Here is an 18,843-nt window from a genome sequence, read left to right on the forward strand (position 1 = left end):
AAATGTTGCTATGCAGAAATAAAAGTCCTTTATGAAGCAAGTCAAAAACGCGTCTGGTTGAGATAAATGATACACCATATTCAAGAAATGTGTGGTTTTTCTTTAAAAAAAGAATATACCAACCACAATGTACAAAGATTGGAGACATCATCACAAGAAATCAAGTGATGTTTTAATCAGGGGGAGTACAATACGCGTTGCACTCTTTTTCCCTTGATCGAGGTTTTTTCCCACTGGGTTTTCCTGGCAAGGTTTTTAATGAGGCAACAAATGGTGCGTATCAAAAGATATGTGTACTCTTTTTCCTTCACTAGAATTTTTTCCCACAGGGTTTTTCCTAGTAAGGTTTTAACGAGGCACATTATCTATGGACATCCAAGGGGGAGTGTTATAAATACATTGAATTAAGTGGATAGTCCATAAGGTTGGTACATGAACAACCATTCATATTCACTAGGTTACATGAACCTTTTTGGATAAGAATGTATCTATTTATTATGATACTTAATATGGTGACCTTTGGAGTGATTTCTCACTCTATAAATAGGGTTGTTCATTCACTATTGTAATAGATACAGATGAGACTTACATACACTTGAATAAGAAGAAAATTTCCCTTCTTCTATCTATCTCTCTTGTCTTCTTCTCTTTATGATTATATTCTTATGAGCTTGATTTTATAACATTATTCTTATTATTATATATTTTGTAGCGGTTTACCTCAGCAAGATAGGGATATTGCTCCAAGTTATGGACTAAATAATTATTTTGGTCAATCCTCACACTCTGAAATGACGAAAAATGTTGGAACATCCTCAAATTTTCATGTCTCGCCTACTTTTGAGGCAGATGATTATCGATATGTCTAACACTTGTTTTTTTATTTGAGTAAGTTAATTGCATGAGCCAAATATTTATATTTTTTTTTACATATATAGGGAAAATACTACACAAGATGAGCCCATTGATCCCGTGAATATCGATGATCGTGACCTTCCTAATTACGGCTCACCTTCCTAATTGGTGCAAAAATAGTCAAACAATAACATCCACCATGTGGGAAAATTATGGAAGATTTGTTGATATTTTTTCAAAAAGAAAAAAATCAGAAAATGTTTCAACTTAAAGCTAGACAGAAAGATGAATTTTTGTGTACTTTATGACATAGATTCATTTATTTTGTCTTATATTTTACGATATTCTGCCTCTTAATTTATTTTATTTTATTTTCATATGATTTTGACGTAGTGTAACTATTGAAACTTTTATAGGATGTGTAAACCTAAAGTTTTCTATCAACGAATTTAGATGTCTTCCTAACCAAAACTAAATTAAGTCTAAGGTTGAAAGTAAATCAAACCAAAAGCACATTCTAAAAAAGATAAAATTTTTCTACAAGTACAAGGCTGCAATCTTACTTATTTTTGCACCAAAAGCAACGAATATGAGTTGTATGTTGTCAGGTTGTGCTACTCCAAAATTTCAATTTGTTTAGTGTGGGACGGCTTCAAATTGTCGGATTGGGACCATCTTCAAAGTGAATTTTTTTTGGAAGCCATGAAAAGGAAAGGGAGAGAAGGTGAAGATGAAAAGGTAACTTTTTACAAAGTGGGAGAAATTTTTTATAAAATGGAAGATTTTCTTCCACTTTATAAAGTAGAATAAAAAGTTCCACTTTATAAAGTGGAAGAAAAAGTTTCGTTATATATTAAAAAGTAAACGTTATGGCAGTAACAGAAAACGTTTAGAAAATTGAATATAGTGAAACTTTTTCTTCCACTAAGCTTATTTTAGTTACTTACTAAAATAGTGACTTATTTTAGTTACTTTTATATTTTTGTGGCTTATTTTGGTTCCCAACTCTTATAAACCCTATAACATACTTTTCAACAATGAAATTTGAAGTATTTTTGTAACGAATGTAGCAACTTATTATATCTTGCATGTCATTTTCATGTAGGCAAAGTTTACTTTCTAAAAAATTGAACAATTGGTAATCGCATTACAACAAATTAGACAAGACATGACAAGTTGTTAGATAGTAATCGTTCTCCACCTCGAACTCTAATATTGTGAGTTCGAGTCTGAAATAATTACTTTTTTCGTTTAAAAAAGAATGATTCTATTTACTTTTTAGATTTAGATTGATTCAATTTTCTTTTTAGTTTGTTTAAAAAAGAATGACCCTTTTATTTTTTTGACAACAATTTAACTTTAACTTTTCACATGGCATGTTTAAGACTACAAGATTAAAAGACATTTTCATACTTTCAATTTAACTTTAATTTAAAATTACAAGATTAAATTTTTTTTAAAACTCCGTTTCAAGTCAAATTAGGACACTTTTTTTTTAAACGGAGGAAATATTTGAATCTCTTTTTGGAATTGAGGGTGTGTGTGCATTTTTTTCTTCTTTTCTCGGTCACAGCTCCCTCCCACTGTTCTCTCCACTTATAAATAGTTGTGGCTTTAATTTTACAGAGCACAACACTGTCTGCAATATATCTTCCTTCCTCACGCCGTGTTTCTAATAGAATGGCGGAGCTAAGAAACTTTCCGAGTCTAAGCATTTTAAGTTTAATGGCATTACTCATCTTAGCAGTGGAGCAATACGAATCATTAGGCTCTAGCAGGAAATCTGTTCATTCTGGCTTCAAAACCGATTATAATGGCGTGGGTAGTGGAATGTGCGCCTCTGCCGTCACTGTTCATGGTTATAAATGCCAGGAATTTGAGGTAAATTAACAATCGTTCAATTTTTCTCCCTCTATTTTACCGATCGAGCTGGTTGAATCAGAAAGCCATATCCTAATCTACAATCCGTAAAATTTTATGTGTTTCTGTTTTCTCAGGTAACAACTGATGATGGATACATACTTAGCGTACAAAGAATACCAGAAGGCCGTGTAGGAGGAGATGGTGGGCCGAAGACGAACAGGCAGCCAGTACTGTTGCAGCACGGCGTTCTTGTGGTAAGCATCTCTGGGCTTTAGCTCTAACTGTTTCACGCGTGATTATAAAATACAGTCCTTTTCCTCTCTCTAATTGGGGAAATAGGGCAAAAGATTATAATGCGTAGAATCAAACTCGAGAAATCATCAGAGTTATTATAATTTATCAATTATAAAATTCAGTCATTTTCGACCAAATATAATATTTGATCAACTCAACATAAAGATATACTCACATCCTTTAAAACAAAAGAATGTCATCTATTTTCTTTTTAATTTTTTTTTAAAAATAACTTTTTTTCTTTTTTGGCGATCTTTAATTTTAACTTTAACTTTTCACATTACATGTTTAAGACCACAAATACATTTAACATAATTTTAATTTAGAAATACAAGATTAAAAAATCTTTTTTTAAAAAAAATTTCATTTCTAGTCAAACTAGATCATCTTTTTTAAAAACGGAGGAAATATTTTAATATAAAAACAAAAATTTAAATAGCTTAATAAAATAATTGATAGTTGATACATGGAAACTTACAAATTTCAATAGTTTTAAATCATTAACTCTTAATAATTGCTTAGGTTGCCTCATGTCTAGAAGTTGATTTAGAGAATTTTAAATTGAACGCATTATATTTTTAATCGTTAGTAGGTCTCATTCGAATACACTATTCGTTGCATCCGCCCTCGCTTATGTCTGGAAATAGTCTAAGGTAATTATACTTCCTTTATTCGGATTTACAAAAATGTTATGCAATTTTTAATACCACAAATTTATTAAAAAAATATATAGCCATAAATTTAATGTAATATTTTTAATCATAATTTATATTCTGTTTTGTGTCTATTCAAACTAATTCTATTTTCCTAATTACTTATTTATTTTTGAATTGATATAACTATTAAGAAAATCATAATTGACATTAATTTTGTCATTTTACCCTATTAAATATGAAATGAATGAATTAAAAAATTATTTTTCAAAAAAAAAATTCTATCTTTTTATAATTAATTAAGAATGTAATAAATAAATAAAATTTATCACTTTCTAAAATTTATTAAAATAAAAAAATAATTAAAAAAATAGACAAATAATTAGAAACAGAGCATCGTATACTTTCACGAGCCTTCACTAGCTGATGGTGTTTGGGAAATGGAATCTTTCTCGTGAACATGAGTTTATCGTCTTTCGTAGTTATTGTCCCCACTTCTGATCCAAGAAACAGAAATTGGGATCTTTTTACTATGTATCCAGTGTACACAGTACACATAAATAACACAAAAAGCAAGTGGATAAAATTATTTCCTTATTTAATTAAAAATTTAAATTCAAATTCTGAGTATAGAAAAATTATTAATAAGGAAAGCTTTCTCATTTGAGGCCCTATATAATGCGAATTAATAGAATATCATTACGGGTATTAGATATCTAATAAAAAATTAAAACAAATTCATTCTAGTTATGAGCCAGAAATTAAGCATGTTCGAGAGTTCAATATGCTTTTACTTTGACAAGAAACTACCTAATTACACATACAGAATAAGTATATCCCAGAAGGTAATTTTGAAGAACTCATTAGAAGGCATGTAATTAGGTCATAAACTAGTGGGATTTGTATGTTTGCCCTTTACTTTGACGCATGTACTTACCTTAAAGAAATTGATTAAATATATATAAAACTCAATTATCATGGTTATAAAATCCAAAATTCGAAAATCCTCGTTTGAAGCCAGTATGCAAAAAGGCCTGTAATTTCCATAATCCCATTCTCTTCAGATTGCATAAAATTTTGAAATGTAAGTAGCTTTTGCACGTAGAGAAGTTCAAGATTCCAAATCTTGCTCACATTACGTAAATGTGGCATAATTTAATTAGTCAACCACAGACTCAGAGGTTGGCTGTTTCTGTAGGCTAGTGCGCTCACGAGAAGGTAAATTACAAAACACAGAATTGCCATTTGTATGTTTCTTCGAATAGGTATATGCAATGACCATTAATTTGCTCTGTGTACTACTACTGTGAATGCTTGTGAATTTGCACCATTAGAGGCGAATTCAGAATTTTTAAGTTTATGTGTTCTTACTTTCTACTATGACTCAAGTTAGTAGTACTGTAATAATTGAATTCACATTCAAATCATGTTAATTAATCGAATTCTTAATATATATATATAAAGAATTTGACCAAAAGCTAGTATCCATGAGGTTTATGAATACTCAACAACTGTTATTCTTCCGTTTAAATCTGTTTGGTACTCTATATTAACATTCTACCATGAACATCACTTATTTTGAGCCATCACTGAAATCTATACAAATTGTTCGATGCAAGGATATATTCGATATTTAGTTAGATTATGTGTCAAAAATCTTTCTTTCTATGTCTCCAATCAAATTACTACCCAGAATAAGTTGATGAACATTTCAATCTTAATTCACTGCAACTGTGGATGAAGGAAGTAAAATATGGTCACTATTTTGGCAGGATGGAGTAACATGGCTGCAGAATTCACCAGCACAATCACCGGCGATGATCTTGGCAGATAATGGCTTTGATGTTTGGATTTCCAATATCAGGGGAACCAGATATAGCCGTCGCCATGTCACTCTTGATCCTGATAGTGCGGTATCTCCTTCAGTTCCCCCTTAATGAGCTATACATTTTTCATAATGCTAGCAAAACTGATAAAAAGAATTTGGGTAAAGGGAGGAATGATGTCAAGCTACTTAAATAGCTCTAAATCTTTAAAGGTTTTATTCATTCTGGTTTACAGGACTACTGGAATTGGACATGGGATGATCTTGTCGCACAAGACTTGCCTGCTCTTGTTGACCTTGTCTTTAAACAAACTGGGCGGAAAATTCACTATATAGGCCATTCAATGGTAAATTTGGAAAGAGCACAGAACATTAGTCTCTATTGTAGGTGGCAAAACATTTATTATCCTTCCAGTACATGATATAATGACCTTTTAATCTGTCTATTTTCTGAACTAACAGGGCACCTTGATAGCGTTGGCGTCCTTTTCAGAAGGGAAACAAATAGACAAGGTAAAATCAGCAGCCTTGCTCAGCCCAGTTGCTTATTTGAGCCATATGACCACTGCACTCGGTGATGTTGCTGCTAGAGCTTTTGTTAGCGAGGTCAGGGCAAAATCTGGCTTCACTTCTTTTCTTTACATTTTGCAAAGCTTAGGAGCAATGCATACATTGTGATTTTTTGATGTTTATGGTTCCCAATGTCAACAGATCACTACAATATTTGGTCTTGCAGAATTTAATCCAAGAGGGTAAAAATTTGCTTCACCTTACTTACAACTAGTGTTCTGAATTTGCCCTTCTTGTCCCCCCACCCCCTTTCCTTCTTTTGTCACATTTACCTCAATTTTTGATGCTTTGTGGTAGTGAGCCTGTGTCCGATTTTCTCAAGGTCTTATGTGCTCAAGCTGGGGTGGACTGTTATGACTTGATAACTGCACTTACTGGTACTAATCTTCCCTAAGAGTAAACATTTTCATCATTTACAGATGGAGTCATTTGTAATGATCACAAGTTCCAAGCTAAATTACTTTCCTCTATGAATATAGGAAAGAACTGCTGTCTAAATGCTTCCACGGTCAATCATTTCTTGAAGAACGAGCCTCAGTCTACATCAACTAAGAACCTCGTGCATTTGTCTCAGAGTAAGTTTGTTTCTTCTAAGTACTATTAACGAATTCATCAATCAACTATACCTCAGTCCTAAACAAGTTAGGATTGGCTCCAATAATCAACCAACCAACCAAAAATATCAAATGACTATGTAACTGTTTGAAATTCATGCAGCTGTTAGAGATGGTGTCTTGTCGAAATATGACTATGGGAGCAACGACTTCAATCAGGCGCACTACGGTGAAACCAAGCCTCCAAGGTACAATTTGACAAATATCCCTCATGATTTCCCCCTGTTTCTCAGCTATGGAGGCCAAGATGCACTGTCTGATGTTCAAGATGTTGAGACATTACTTGATAATCTCAAGTACCACGATGTAGAGAAGCTACATGTTCAGTATATCAAAGATTACGCTCATGCAGACTTCATCATTGGGATTACTGCTAAGGATATCGTCTACAACCAGATTATCTCCTTTTTCAGAAACCAAGGATGAACACCTTTGGGATTGAAATAAGCTAGTAATATATCGGATTTTGTTTTACAAAAAACTTAGCAAAATACATTGTATCCGCATTCAAAATCTAATCATAATTGAAATGGTACGTGTGACCACTGTATATGTATATATTTTTTCAAAGAAACTTTGAAAGTTGGCATCAACTTTTGTTGTATATCGCAAGAAATTACGCTGCACATGGTTTCCTTTGTCTTCTAACCCTCTGTTTGGGTGGTTGAAAATTGTTAGTGTTGTTTCTTAATGTATTATGAAGAAAAAAGTTTCACAATGTATTATTTTATTTTATTTTGAAATAAAATTAAACATATTTGTGAACTATATAAATAATAGTAGGAGACAAGTAACCATCAAAATAAAGATTGTGATTCTATTGCTGGCTGCCTCTTGCTGCCCGTTCTGAATCTGCACAGATTTTGCCTCTGACAAAAGTAAGAGTATTTTTCCCTCCATGATTGCTGCAAATCTTTTAGTTTTAGTTGATTTCATTTTCAGTTACTCAGTTTTCATTCACCATTCATATATCAAGCTCTTGCTCCAGCTTATTGGACGCATGAAAATATGAAAAACTTTTATAGTACGATATCTCCGACTTTAAGCTCTGCGATTCTTCAACATTTATGTTTACCATGAATAACCTAGTTAAGATATATGCACTTTAGCTTTGGTAATTGTCATAAAATGAGGGAGATGAAAGGGGGAGTGGGTAAAGTTACATAGACCTGAGGATTGAGAATCAGAAATCATTTGAGAAAGTAGGTCTTACTCTGAGTTTAGACGGGGAAAATAATGGAAATTGGGGTTATAATTGGATATGTGAACCTCTGTATAACTGCTATGGATGATAGAGAATAGGGATACTTGCTGCCTATGATGATTTTGGTTTGGGGGTTTTGCAGAACAACTCCTGGTTTTACAAGTAGCTGCTATAAGATGTGTAGTTAATGTGATAATATGGTTCATAATTTGAAGGCCATAGTAGCTCATATATGTGGCTAAGGGCTACGTTGTTCGGACTCTTCAAAAATGTCAAGGGTGCGTGGGATTCACCAAAAGTAGTGTATTTTGAAGAATCCAACACAGGTACGGCATAGAAAGTGAAGAGTCCGCGTAACTTAGGCCGAGGGATCTGTTTTCCAGTTATCTTTCCGTTCAGTATATTGATTATTTTATTTCTTAGTAACTTTCTATTATCTTGTAGGTATCTCCATACAAGGAATTTAAGCACAACTGAGCTTGAGGGATATCAATAATTTACCTTTTAAGTTCTTATTCATATTAGCTGTGACCGGGGAAGTTCTGCGGAAATCCAGAAGAATTTTATTTCCCTGATTTTGTTGAAGCTTTCTTAAGGTAATTGAAAAGATCCATTAACCATAAAATATTCCATTTTTTTTATAATGTAATTAGTAAGCACAACTATGACAAGGTTTTATTGCATTACATTGTTTTTTTATAATTGTAACTCAAATTTATTTATCACATTAACATGAATTTTGAAGTTAGCCTTTCTACAAATTTGGATTATACTGTGGAATCACAGGAGAAAAACAATGTTATTGCCATGTGCAGAATCGATTTTGTGTTCCTGTAAAATCCTCAAGTGCTACCATTCAGTTCTGTCAAGTTTACTTTAGGTGCTAAAGATGCCTTTTCCCTCAAATGTTTATTATTCATTTAGGATTTTCATCTGCTCTAGTGAGGAATGACATTTAGACAAAGCCTGTCTTTAATTTCATCTACTATTGGATTTATATGTGGAGACCCTTGCATCAAAATGAGGAAACTGAGCATTAGTAATGCAATTCGGAATGTGCATTCCTTCATAGAATTTTCCGGTGTTGGAAGAGGGGTGGGGATGGGGAGGCGTCTAGTATGTAAAGATTGTTAAAGGAAAGGAAAAAAAAAAAGAATTCCTCCAATTTTAAGGGTGTAGATAATCTGTCAAAATTTTAAAAGTTCCCTCTTAGTATTTTGATATTTTCTTTTTAAATTTCAATGTCAAACTTCTTTCATATAGTTCTCATGTAGACACTAGACACTTGTCTGTTATTGGGGAGCCAATGTGTTGTCTGTTTTGGAACAGAATACATAGCTGCTCAGGCTGGGTGCTTCTTGTTATAGTCTGCTTCTATGATCCTTTTCTGTTTCGGAGCATAAGTTTCTAATTGATGGTCAAATCGAAGAAATTAATGTGCCTGCATGCAGTATTGAGATTCTGTACTTGAAAAGAGATATAGAGGATACAACACCAAGAAGAAGGAATCTTTGAAGAAGCAGTAAGGAGCTTTTGAATATTTCATCTTCAAAAAATTGTTTATGGTTGAAGTTCATAATCGACTCAGGTAACTTGCAAACTGAACAATACTAAGGAGTAAGGACAGATTTCTATTCTGGAAAGTTTTCATCGATGGCACAAGATTATATCACATCATTGTCATTCTTGTGTTATATTGTGTTCGCTTTATATGAACTACGTTTCTCTGAATTTGTACCAAAATGATGTATATATAAATGATTTCTTATGTGTGTCAAATAATTCATAATAACATAGCTCTCACTCTCTTCGGGTGTCTCTTCCTATAAAATATGTGAAAGAATGGAAACTGCTAAAAGTGAAAGAAAAATAGAGAAGGATAGATCAAAGGAATCTGGAAAAGAATATTTCACAGAAACTGACTGGTATCTGTTTTCTCCGGAGAGATTCAGTGCTTTTTGCCACTTTTTGACTTCACCAGATGAGGGAAAACAGTCAAAATGTTGTGGGCTCTCAAGTCTTGCCTGGTTAAGATTCCCACCACCGGAGATACCTGAAAAAGGAGCATGGCATAATGTTAGTAATGCTTTTATCACTTCTACGATATGACTTTTTCTGTGTATCGTTAGACTATGATAGGAGGGAGATATCTGCATAAGATAAATAACTGAAATTTGCTTATAATCTCACCCCTGCTGCTTGATATTTCGGTACTATGAGCATGTGGCGAAGCCCCACTTGCCTGAAGAGCACCATTGCTTTAGCCACTGACATGCTTTCTACCACAGTATAGGGGGTTGTATTGGTCAAGGGATGCAAGTCAACATACATCTCCATTTCACTCTTTGTAACTGCCACATCTTCAATCTTACCCCATCTCTCAGCTAAATCAATCCAGGAGAATTTCTCTCTCACTTCCCACTCCTCTGTCCTCCGTCTTTCATGAAGGAACAACTTTTTCTTGAGAACCAAAAGTAGATGAGTTCTTAGGACAATACCGTGCAATTCAGTTGCCCCAATTGGCAGCCCCACTGGTGGTACCACCCCTTCATCTACTACAGGGAATCCGTTATGTGTGGTGTTCTTCAGGACCTCCACGATACGTCCCACCTTCTCAATTCCACGAAGCGTAACTACTGGTGGCTTTACATCAGCAAGTTCACCAACAGTGATATTTCTCATCCATGGCTCAGGGTTGGCATCCAAGAAAGGTAGACCTTTCAGCTCCAATATTATTTCATAAATACTTAGGTTGAAGCAGTCTCCTACACTTTTTGATATAAGAAGAACAAGCATTGTTATTGGCAGAAGGAGAAGATTGTTTGTCAGCTCAAGAAATATGACGCAAAGAGAAACAGTCATTCTCATTGAACCAGCCATAAGGGAAGCTGCTCCGAGAACGGCATACAACCCTGGATCAATTTTTGTATATGATCCCATGGCAATGGCAAGCAAACGACCATAAGCTGAACCCATGAGGATGATTGGAAGGAAGAGACCAGATGGCACAGCAATCCCAAAAGTGATGAGTCCCAAGATGCAATACAGTACAAAGTAGATAATAAGAGATGAAACTTGGAATTCACCGGGAGTATTTATGGAAAAAATATTTCGTACTGCATCATCATTGGTTGTAAGGAGAAGAGTAGCGAGATCATTGTAATAGCCGTTTGGACAGTTGAATTGCTTGAAGTTTCCTGTCCCTCCAGTGCCAGGACAGGACCCTTGAATTGATGGATCACAAGGCTTGCATTTGGCCAAAAAAGGAAGTCCATACATGCTAATGGAGGTGAAAAGGGAGACGCTCAGAGCGAGAAGAAGCTTATGTAGTTTTCCCTTCCTGCAAGATATAAAATGATCAATGATTGGAAGTCTGGAATTTGCATCTAGAGTGCAATTAAATGTGATAAGAAGACCGTGTTTGAATAGAATTCGAACTTAAAAAGATGCAGGGGCTGCTGGATCAAAGTCTCGAGATGATTCTAGTCCCAGTAAGTTCACTTTTTGTGGATATGCATTGCTTTTCAAAACCCCAAGAACCGAGAGACTGTTTGATGATCTAGTTAGGAATGTGGGAGAGTTGATACTTACTCGTTGATGAGATTGTAGAGTCTGAGAACTTTGTGGAGGACATAATTATAAAGGCTTCCCAAAAGTCCACCTATGATTCCAATCAGTGCAATAGGAATGATGTCCACAGGATGGTACGTAACACTGACACCACTCACATCAAACATGATAAGCCCTCCTTTTCCAAAGAGTCCACATTTGCCAGATTTGCAGTATTCTATAAAGGCCCTAAGTATCACCACCACAACTGCTGTGCTAAAGAAAGTTCTCCAGAGAAGTGCACTTCTCCACCATGTTGCCACTTCCTCTAAAGCAAATAGGACACCACCAACTGGAGAACGGAAAGCAGCACACACACCTGATGATGATCCAGACGTGATGAGATCTCGCCTGTCCCGATCGTTGTTGAAGTAACGGAGCCAACGCCATTTGAGTCGGTAATTATCTGGACCACCTTGACCTAGTAAGGAAGCAAAGCAAGCGCCAATGTGAACCAATGGCCCTTCTTTCCCAAGGTCTAAGCTTGCAGAAACTGCTGCTATGCTTCCAATGATCTGTGAGCCAAGAGATTATAGATTGTTTAGATAAATAAAATTTAAAGAGAAATTGGTAAGTAGCATAATTGACTTTTAATGAACACTTTTACAAATCAATCAAAGGGAAAGAAAACATGTCAAATCTCTCAAAATTTTGAATCTTTTAGTATGGAGATTTTGCATATTTGTTTTTAAGTATATGTAATTTTCTCAGTTCCATTCATTTTCATGAAGGGAAAATTTGTGTTACTCAACAAATAGCAAATTCAATTGAGAGATATAAACTTGAGTCTCATGGAAGCTCTTGTATTTTAATGCCACATGAGAAACAAGACAGTGACTCTAGTAAAGGATTGAACTACTGGATGTTTGGAAGTAGATTAGATACCCTGACGGATGTTCCTTGTTGGATGAGCGCAGTCGATTCTAAACTTTTCTTTTCATTTTATCTGATTACTTAAAGATAGAGATCAAGCTATCTATATGTAGGCTAAAAAGATGTTATTTGCTGTAATCCTATTTATTTATACATCTAGTTCAATAAGATCTCAATAGTATGTTGATGGCATGATAATCTGTCTGCAACCTGAATTGCCAACAATAACATCATACTCAGCGTATACACAGACCTTACCCCTACCTTGTAAGGTAGAGAGACTGTTTCTGAAAGACGCTCACAGCATCACTGATAAAATTGGTTGTGTGACGCACCTTGACAAAAAGTGTGGTTGCTCCAAACATGTTGGGAGTATCTACACCGTTAAGATAGGCTTTGATTTCAGGAATTCCAGGCCCTGCAGCAGTAGGCGCGAAGCACACACAGAGAAGGGCGGCTATCAGAGTGAGCACAAAATTAGCACCCGCAAAATATGCAAATCCCATAAGGTACCTGTAAACATTATTTGTTACAATCTCAATTATGAATTTACCATACTCAATTCAATTGAGGTGATCTTTGATCTTGTCACTAGTCACTAGCTAGTGGGATGGAATTGTTGAAGCATTAGAACAATTAACATCACTAACCTTCTGTTATCGATATAGTCCACTACAGCACGAAGTTTGTAGCCAGCAATATTTTCAATTGCAAGATTGATAAGTGTTGCTGTAACTCCTGTAAGAAGCCCAACCAAAAATGCCAGTGACCATTTCAAGAATACATATTGTAATACTTGAACTCTGGATCTCCTTCTCCAGTCATGCTTGAAGAGATCATTCTCGTTGATCCTAAAACAGACACACTCAATTAGGACATTCAATTCATGTTGGCCAAGGTAATGCATAAAGTAAAGAAAATCTAAATTTTGATCTATAAAGATAGGATTATTAATTGTTCTTACTCATAGTCTAAACTTTCGATATGTGAGACTTTAGCTCCAACCAAAGCAAATGGACTGGATGACAGGGTCCTGTTTCTTTTGAGTAGAGGCTGTCGCAATGAATTGCTCTCTGGATCTCTTTCTTCTTCATTGAGTTGTCCATTGATGTCATTTGCTGTTGCTTCCTCTACTAATCTTGGTTCTTCCATAATAGATAATAAATTGCCAAAAAAAAATCTAGAGCTCCTCCACTGGTTGGTTCAGAAGAAGATACCAAGTTGTTTTATCCTGTTTTTTTTGGGGATTCAAAGGCAGGGAAGAGCAAGAATCATATTGGTTGTTTTCACATGTACGTTTGTCTTCTTCTTGAACATGAGTTGATAGATTATAGGCACAACTTGGGTGTTTTTAAAAAATCAGATAATGGTTAATCCACTTGGAACATGATATAGGTATTATTGGTAGTATTATTTTTTAAGAAAGAAGTATTGAAAACAATTTCACGTAAATTATTAGGTTTGTCCTCGAACTATTGACACTTATAAATACATCAATGCTTGACTAACTAAACATAGATACAATCCCGATCTGCAAGTGATTCCTACCTCTGGTAAAGAGCATGAGACTCTTAAATATACCCTTGAACTATCGTAAATGGTATGCAAATACCCTTAGTCCTACTTTAGAGATATTGGTGCCCATGTCATCCAAAAAACTAGAGTGTATACGCCCTTTGCTCTAACAGAAGGCTAAACAGGGACACGTGGTGCGATCTTACTTATCGATCAGATGTCGGGTCGGTGGATGAGATTATCACACGTGTATGTCCATTAATATAAAGGGTACACATGCTTTAATTTTTGGATAGCATGGGCACCAATGTCTCTAAAGATATCCGTATATCATTTACGATAGTTTGGAGGTGAACATTTCTAAACTTACAAGAATTTATGAACATAATCAAATAAAAATATTTTTTTTAAGATATTCAATAGTACAAAGATAAAAGTAATAATACTAGATTATTATTTAATTTTTAGGAAGAAATAATTGTGGGTGAAAAGTGTAAAGAGGGTAACTTTTTTTAATTACTGTAGTTGGTCCATGGGATTTTATTTTTTTTAAAAAAAAAAAGGAGACGTGGAATGTTGCTAATCCTTGATTACAAACATCCTTCATTTGGGGCCCTGAACTGAAGTTAGGTAATGTAATGATGTCTGTTCTAATAATATCCCATCACATTGAAAACGATAAACTATTTTTTACACTTTGAGTTATTATCATCTATAAGAAAGTAAAATTATTTTATGTGAATGATGGAGTACGTAACATAGTTATATTTGTCATTTTATTAATCTTGGGTTATTAGGAGTATATTGATTATTATTTGTTTTTGATTTGTCATCTTTGCTTGAAAGGTTATCAATATCAACTCAGGCTGTCGGGCAGAAGCAGATATCATCCACTTCAAGTTAATATATACTTAATTAAAGTATTAATCTTTGATTTATGCTGTACTTTTCGTTTTCGAGAATTAATTTAACCAAGAATCTAAATTATGCTCTTTCCGTTCTTAATTACTAGCCTAATTTTTATTTTTATTTTAATTTGGATGTTTTTTTTTGTCCACTTTATAATTAATATGGATAAAATAAAAAATTCACTATGTCAATCATTATTTTTTTAATAGATTTGTCAATTCTAAAACGGACAATAATTAAGAATAGAGATTATACTGAAATACTCTCTCCGTCTGAAATTGTTTGTCATGTTGCGCTTATCGAAAGTCAATTTGATTACTTTTTAAATGTAAATTGAATCATATTAATTCGATATTTAAACAAAAAAAAAATAGGTATTCTAAAACTAATTACATTTTTTTACATATTAATATGATAAAAAAATCATAACAAATAATACCGTACGGAGGGAGTAACAAATTACCCATCAGATGGAACCAAAGAAATGAGCGAGAACCTCAAATTGCTCAGGGGTTGCACTTAGCTAGCGTTTGGCCATAGATTTTCAAATATTCTTGGCAAATATTATTTGAGTGAAAATTTGGGTGAAATTTCACCATGTGTTTGGCCATAAAATTTGGGAAATATATTTCACCTTTTTAGAAAAATATGATTTATACACACAAGTTTTAAAAACTATCAAAACTAACTAAAAGTTTGTATTACAAGTCAATTGAATGTTAGTTACAACAATAACAAATAATGTCCATAACACTGAAGCAATGTGGTAATTTGGAGTGAGTGCAACAAGAATTATTCCATACATCGTGAAGTAGATAAAGTACATGACTTTGTTACCTAAAGCCAATTTTTAATAATTTTCATCAACAATCATATCATTATTTAATATTCACTAAATATTTCATCACTATTTTGGTGTTCACGTAAAAAATGATGTAATACAACGCAATCAAATACTAGAGAGGGTGTTTTTGTAAAAGATAAAAGATTGGGGTAAAATTTTAATTTTTAAAATATCCCAAATAATGATGTTTGGCCCAAATACTAGAAAAAACTAGTATTTGAAAATTTGGGATATTTGCCAAAAATATTTGCCAAATAATGACAAATTGTATGGACAAACATTATTTGCCAAATTTTTCCCAAATATTATTTGGAAAATTTATGGCCAAACGGGCCCTTAGTGTCACGAAATTTTCTTTCCTACTATTAGAAATTTAGAATTTTTTTTTGTACATATCTTAATATTTAAAATCATACGATAAGTAATTTTAATTGTAATACTTCTTATATTAATATGATAAAAATATATTATTAATACTAATATAAATTACATAATTTAAATTTTAAAAAATATTATATAAATTAAGACAAATTCAGATTCTAAATAAATAGACTTTATTCGGAAGAAGTTTTTGCTTTTGATGTAATCGAAAATTTATTTCATGTTTGGTAGTACAAGAAAAATGCGAATCTGGATCTGATCTGCATGCCTACGTGAACAGTGGTGATTTGTCAAAGTTTGTATCTCTAACTTTAATATATAAATGACTGGTAGGTAAAGTAGTGACCGATCCGATAGTTATCGATATTAAAATTTGATTAAATTTATTTTAGGGTAAAATATATTTCAATAAAGATTATTCTCATACTTAGGAGTGGCTCAATCAAACCTAATTTGTCCAACTTGATTCAATCCATGTAAGTGTGAATTGATTATTGACCATTTATTTGTTAGCTTAATCTATTGAAATTTGAGAAATCTTTATATTTTTTTTATGTTATATGATATATATATATAGTTATAATTTTAAAAAACAAACTATTACTCATTCGTTGATTTAAAGTATTTCACACTCTTTAAGAAAAGAAGATTAAGACATAAATTAGGTATAATTTTTCATTTTTATCTTATTAATTATTATCAAATTTATTGTTAAAATAACTACATATTAATTAATAATTAGTTCCAATACTAATCAATGAAATCTAAAATTGAAAGAACATTTTAAAAGTAATCTAGAGAATTAAACAATTAAGTTGATTTAAAAAATGAAAAATGTCTAAAAAATTTCAATAAACTTGAAACGTGTGGAGTAGGTTAAAAGCTTATAAAATTAGTAATGAATAAAGCTATTAAAACTTAATAAAAATTGAATGAATTGGGTTATGATTCATTATTAATTCGTTGTCTAATCTATTTTAACATAAATCATTTTTGCCTAAATAAATTTAAATTATAACCAATTTAACCCATCTAAATTTAACACAATCCATTCGATCGTCACCATTATTCATACTTGAGGAAATTTAAACTTAAAAACTTCAATAAAATTTATTTTGTTGTTGTGCTGATCAAGTTCAATGATTAATTAAATAAATTAGTGAGAATTTAGGACCTTTTGACAACTCTCAACTGCACCTTCATGAGTAATAAAATAAAATAAATCATAAAAAAGAAGTGGCTGAATTGTGTTCAGCCATGTGGCCTGGACCTTAAGCTGTCAAATTTGACAGAAAGGCATCATATTGGGTTCAGTTCATACTATTCCCTCCGTTTTTTTCTTAAAATATAACTTAATTTAGTTTGAAACGAAATTTTAAAAATAAATTTAATTTTGCAATTTTAAATTAGAATTATGTGAATTGTATCAAAATATCATTTAATCTTATGAATTTAAATATATCACATAAAAAATTAAAATTAAAAATTATTAAAGAAGAAAATGAATTGTTAATTTGAAACATATTGAAAAAATAGATTATTCTCTTTTTTAAAGGGAGAAAATATTATTTACATATAAGTATTACAAGATTCATCCAATCCAACGATGGATACCAAATATGACCTTTCAATTAACTGAAGAGTCATATTTTATATTTTCGTACAAACAAAAAATGGCCTTTCATATAGTCAATGAGTCATTTATTCGAATATTCTCCCAGCAAATTGGTTTTTTTAAAAAAAAAAAAAGAGAGAAGAAAAAAGACAAATTGATATTGGATAGTGTCATAGTATGGAAGGACAAGTAGTGTGAATTGTGATTCAATTGAACAAATGATTGGAGTTCAAGAAACATCTTTTTTAATTTTGTTATACTTATACATCCAAGTGGATCAATTTTGGCTATCACTAATCTATAATATATGCACAAATTAAATAATAATTATTTTAATGTCCTTATCTTTAAAACTCCCTTCGATCATTATATACATTGTTATTAGCAAAAATAACTTCCATCATATGGAAATATTGACACATGAATTCAAATTGACTTAAATATCGAAAATTAAGTAAAAGCTCAAAAAAATGATCTATGAATTTTTTTAAAATCTGTCAATGATTTTTATCCCTTTTAATTAGAATATTTAATTAAATAATTGATATTATTATTATAAATAATGATATTCGTAACAAATTTATCATAAACATCATTTAAGATTAAACTAAAGTAGCATCAACATCAAATAACATCACGAGATACCATTAAAGATTATGGTGGGAACGACAATTATATCGTTAAGAATTGTGATGAAAGTGATAGATATTTTTTTATTTTTAATCAAAAATTTTAAATTTAAACTTTAAATTATTAAAGATTATTTAATCAAATAACTCAGATATATCCTTGAATATAAAATCGTGATTAATAACAATAGTTTTACCTTCCCACCGGAATAATTTTTAAAATATAATTTGAATTAAGTAAATTTTAATATAAATATCGAACGCGAAATCGAAACGAAAAAAAGCATCACGAGATGCTTGTAGAGACTCGACTTTGCCAGATAGTTATATCAGATCAGACGGCACGGGAAGTGGCCGTCTGGATATCTTTTTAAGCAAAATAAGGCACTTTTTTTCTCATGATTTGTCCAGCTGGCTATGTTTTTTTTTTTGTAATTTTTTTTGCCCTTATTTGGTATGTTCAATGTTACTAAAAATAAAAATAATAAAATTTGTATATAAATGTCCACCTAAAAAGTGAGAACAAATTAGAAATTAGTCTCTTTTCTAAATGTAGAGATTATCTTTTATTACATCCACATTATAACAAA

The 18,843-nt window shown here is 32.3% G+C and overlaps 2 protein-coding genes and 1 long non-coding RNA gene across 5 annotated transcripts; 2 read left to right on the top strand and 1 right to left on the bottom strand.

Annotated features, from left to right (window-relative positions):
• The first annotated feature begins 2,381 nt into the window (after positions 1 to 2,381).
• Positions 2,382 to 7,300, top strand: LOC101249884 (triacylglycerol lipase 2). Of its 2 annotated transcripts, XM_004233253.5 has the most exons (9): positions 2,382 to 2,736; positions 2,853 to 2,972; positions 5,438 to 5,578; positions 5,727 to 5,837; positions 5,953 to 6,096; positions 6,202 to 6,242; positions 6,358 to 6,437; positions 6,540 to 6,635; positions 6,778 to 7,300. In XM_004233253.5, exons 1-9 carry the CDS (start codon positions 2,536 to 2,538, stop codon positions 7,098 to 7,100), a joined length of 1,257 nt encoding a protein of 418 aa, XP_004233301.1. In that variant the 5' UTR covers positions 2,382 to 2,535; the 3' UTR covers positions 7,101 to 7,300. The 2 variants fall into 2 exon arrangements, with proteins under 2 accessions (XP_004233301.1, XP_019067780.1); XM_019212235.3 differs by lacking the exons at positions 2,382 to 2,736; positions 2,853 to 2,972 and adding an exon at positions 4,685 to 4,883.
• A 90-nt stretch (positions 7,301 to 7,390) lies between these two features.
• LOC112940930 (uncharacterized) lies at positions 7,391 to 9,709 on the top strand. 2 transcript variants are annotated; one of them, XR_003245243.2, is made up of 4 exons: positions 7,391 to 7,552; positions 8,021 to 8,204; positions 8,323 to 8,474; positions 9,208 to 9,709. It is a non-coding gene; the product is annotated as an uncharacterized lncRNA (long non-coding RNA). The 2 variants fall into 2 exon arrangements; XR_011214692.1 differs by lacking the exon at positions 8,021 to 8,204 and having other exon boundaries at positions 7,404 to 7,552.
• LOC101249604 (chloride channel protein CLC-b) lies at positions 9,610 to 13,786 on the bottom strand. The gene is made up of 6 exons (XM_004233252.5): positions 13,325 to 13,786; positions 13,011 to 13,211; positions 12,696 to 12,873; positions 11,470 to 12,002; positions 10,069 to 11,218; positions 9,610 to 9,931 (listed from the first exon to the last, which is right to left on the bottom strand). Exons 1-6 carry the CDS (start codon positions 13,510 to 13,512, stop codon positions 9,827 to 9,829), a joined length of 2,355 nt encoding a protein of 784 aa, XP_004233300.2. The 5' UTR covers positions 13,513 to 13,786; the 3' UTR covers positions 9,610 to 9,826.
• Between the last annotated feature and the right edge of the window lie 5,057 nt (positions 13,787 to 18,843).

Source organism: Solanum lycopersicum, chromosome 2 (genome assembly GCF_036512215.1).
Source record: "Solanum lycopersicum chromosome 2, SLM_r2.1".
Classification (NCBI taxonomy): domain Eukaryota; kingdom Viridiplantae; phylum Streptophyta; class Magnoliopsida; order Solanales; family Solanaceae; genus Solanum; species Solanum lycopersicum.

What these genes read in the sequence shown, in the direction of transcription:
- LOC101249884 (XM_004233253.5), top strand. Translation starts at nt 2,536, where the DNA reads ATGGCGGAGCTAAGAAACTTTCCGAGTCTAAGCATTTTAAGTTTAATG. An exon ending in ATAAATGCCAGGAATTTGAG is followed by an intron (nt 2,737 to 2,852) that starts GTAAATTAACAA and finishes CTGTTTTCTCAG; the next exon opens with GTAACAACTGATGATGGATA. An exon ending in CTTGATAACTGCACTTACTG is followed by an intron (nt 6,438 to 6,539) that starts GTACTAATCTTC and finishes CTATGAATATAG; the next exon opens with GAAAGAACTGCTGTCTAAAT.
- LOC101249604 (XM_004233252.5), bottom strand. Translation starts at nt 13,512, where the DNA reads ATGGAAGAACCAAGATTAGTAGAGGAAGCAACAGCAAATGACATCAAT. An exon ending in GACTATATCGATAACAGAAG is followed by an intron (nt 12,874 to 13,010) that starts GTTAGTGATGTT and finishes TAATGTTTACAG; the next exon opens with GTACCTTATGGGATTTGCAT. An exon ending in CGAAATATCAAGCAGCAGGG is followed by an intron (nt 9,932 to 10,068) that starts GTGAGATTATAA and finishes CTCCTTTTTCAG; the next exon opens with GTATCTCCGGTGGTGGGAAT.